This window comes from Ostrinia furnacalis, unplaced genomic scaffold, assembly GCF_004193835.3.
Source record: "Ostrinia furnacalis isolate ACB-3 unplaced genomic scaffold, ASM419383v2 OfSCF6815, whole genome shotgun sequence".
In the NCBI taxonomy this organism is placed as follows: domain Eukaryota; kingdom Metazoa; phylum Arthropoda; class Insecta; order Lepidoptera; family Crambidae; genus Ostrinia; species Ostrinia furnacalis.
Genome location: NW_021137054.1, coordinates 1 through 2,755, shown reverse-complemented (window position 1 = coordinate 2,755; position 2,755 = coordinate 1). Strand labels below are relative to the sequence as shown.

At 35.0% G+C, this 2,755-nt stretch overlaps 1 protein-coding gene across 1 annotated transcript; it reads right to left on the bottom strand.

Moving 5' to 3' along the window:
- Window positions 1–1,317: 1,317 nt before the first annotated feature.
- On the bottom strand, window positions 1,318–2,008 carry LOC114362854 (prefoldin subunit 1). Its single transcript, XM_028318411.1, has one exon. It carries the CDS (start codon window positions 1,887–1,889, stop codon window positions 1,512–1,514), a length of 378 nt encoding a protein of 125 aa, XP_028174212.1. The 5' UTR covers window positions 1,890–2,008; the 3' UTR covers window positions 1,318–1,511.
- Window positions 2,009–2,755: the final 747 nt, after the last annotated feature.

The following is a 2,755-nucleotide window of genomic DNA, read 5'->3' as shown; positions in this document are numbered from 1 at the left end:
TTGGGTGTTTAGATAAATAACCACATCTTCTGTACAATATTAACTTATGGACCAAGAGCCAGTGAAAGCCAGATTTAATAAAAGTTGAAAGGTCGTCAGCGCATGGGCTTATTCCACTATTCCCCGTTGACAATCCCCATCAATGGGGATTAGTGAACTTTTTGTTTACCTACTAATCCCTGTTAACGCCAATTGGAGCTTATAATGAGGATTAATGAACTAAAAAGTTCATAAATCCCCATTACGTTAAAAATAAAATCATAATATAACAGAGATTAATGAACTTTTTAGTTGGGGATTGTCAACGGGGAATATTGGAATAAGTCAGCGCATACTGCCAACGTAGGTTGTAGTAAGAATGATAGTAACACCACAGTAACACGGGCAATAAAGGGGTTAGAAGAACGAAAGGTAAAAACGTTGGACCATCATGAAGTTTGGGTTATCGTGGCCTTGGCATCTTCCCTAAAATGTTTGTTTGGCAAGGGAATAAGGGCTTGAACGGTCTAAACTGTCTCATGAGGAAACATCTAATTACTGCTGAAATATAAAAATCAGGTTTTATGCATTGAGTTATAATGTACTACGTAGTAATATTACTTCAATGGTTTTATGGTGATAACATAAGCCTAGAGTTTTACGGTATATTCAAGACTGTAAGTCTACTTTATAGGAACACTGCACAGTGCATTAAAACTTATAGGTAAACCAATCTTTGCACTGGCTGCGAAATTTTTGAAATGAATGCAATGAAAATTATGTATCTTTTTCTTTATACAAGGAAATACTTTCACTGAAACAAAGATCCTTGAAAAACAAATAATAATAATTCAAATAAACCACTGGAAGTTAAATTTGAATCCTCACTCCCCATTATTATGAAAGAGAACTTCTAAATCAGCGGTTGCACATCTGTGATAAGATGCGATTTGAACGACAATGACATAAGTTGTTGTACCTAGGTAGGAGTCAACCAAGATGGTAGGTAGGCGCAATCAGCACCCAAAGGTATTTTGGAAACAGATTTTCTTGTAGTAAATAAGTTTAATGTTGATTACTTCATTCAACTCCACACAAAATAGTGAATTCTTCTTAGGTTTACACCTAATTTATAATTGTCCTCAAAAGAACTCTTGCCATCATGCCTTTACTTGACTATTTCGCCTAGTAATAATAATACTGAATCTCATGTTGATAGCCCAATAAAATAAATAAATAAAACTCTACTGGGTAAAAGAATATACCTTACATTTTGTAAATAGATTAAAAACATTTTCGGGATGTATTTTTCATTATATTAGGTAAATAAGAGAGTAATTTCCTTACCACATAGTTTAATTCTTTTAATACAAAATTGCAAGCATGTACATACAGTGTACCTACAGTTTATTATATAAATTTCAATGCAAATAAATTAGTTTAATACATCAAGCCTGCATTAAAATAACATAATGAGAACATTGATTAATATTAGAAAGAAGCTTAATAAATTGTGGTTATCGGAAACCAAATTAATTTGGTTTTTCACCCTGCTCCAGTTCTTTTCGCTGCTGGACCATTTCTCTAATATTATCTTGACTTTCTTTCAAGTTTTTCTCCAGATACTGTTTGGACTTCTCTAGTTCTGCCCTTCGTGATAACAATTGTGCTTCACGATTCTTGAGATTAGTTTTAACTTCCTCCAAATCAGTCAGGAGAAACATTCTGCCAATAGACTCGTAAGTTTTGGTGCCGGCAGGTAACGCGTTGATCTCCCCCTTGGTTAAATCAAGATGAGTTACGACTCTTTTCAGTACAGCAATTTGAGAATCTATTAGTTTAGTCTTCTTACTTGTCTCAACCATCTTCACTAATGCTTTTTGAAGTTCTGCGTCCGCTGGCTTAGCCATTTTGGGCAAAATATCAAGATACTTAATTAGATTTTCAGAAATTAAAACAGATTTTTTATCAAAAGCTACTGGAGATGTAGGTTATGATCAGCCACAGACAATGAAATAAAATGAAGGAAGGAGGAACTGTCACCTGTCAACAACAGTGACTGTCAGACTTTTTACTTTTTAAATCTTTCTTCTTCTTTTTTTGATGTTGGCAATACACATCGAGGCCGACTTGATGTGTGCCATTTTAAAGTTTCAAGTGAGACGAGTTGCAAAATGGGACCAAGTGGGAATGTGGGATGGGAATTGGGTTACATAATTAAAATTAAATGATAATAAATGAAGGATGATAAATGATACCCTTTGCCACCCTTTGAGTCTCAATAAAGTTGTGGTTCTTTACTGAGACTTCATATGGACTACTTGAGAGAATCCAAAGAATCACGCTGCACTGATTTGTTTCATTTGACTCATGCACGTTCACGAACACTTAATAGTTAATAATCCACCATTTACACAATAATAGTCGTATAAACATGAATTTCAGACATTAAAACAAAACTGCGACGCTTCACATTCCCGCAATGGTCTGGTGCCCCCGTACCCCCACCCTCCCTTAAATCCTCTCTTCGAGTCTTATCTCATTGTGATAACTGTGTAGATATGTGGCCCCTGCTTCGCACAGGTACAATGTTTATGTACCTATTTAAAAACCTTCCTCTTGCACTCTATCTATTAGAAAAACCGCATCAAAATCCGTTGCGTAGTTTTAAAGAACTAAGCAAACATAAAATGTTATAGGGACAGACAGAGCGAAGCTCAGACCGACTTTGGTTAATAATAATTGTGGTATTTAAAAAAAAAAAATTCGCCGCTGT

What these genes read in the sequence shown, in the direction of transcription:
- LOC114362854 (XM_028318411.1), bottom strand. Translation starts at nt 1,889, where the DNA reads ATGGCTAAGCCAGCGGACGCAGAACTTCAAAAAGCATTAGTGAAGATG.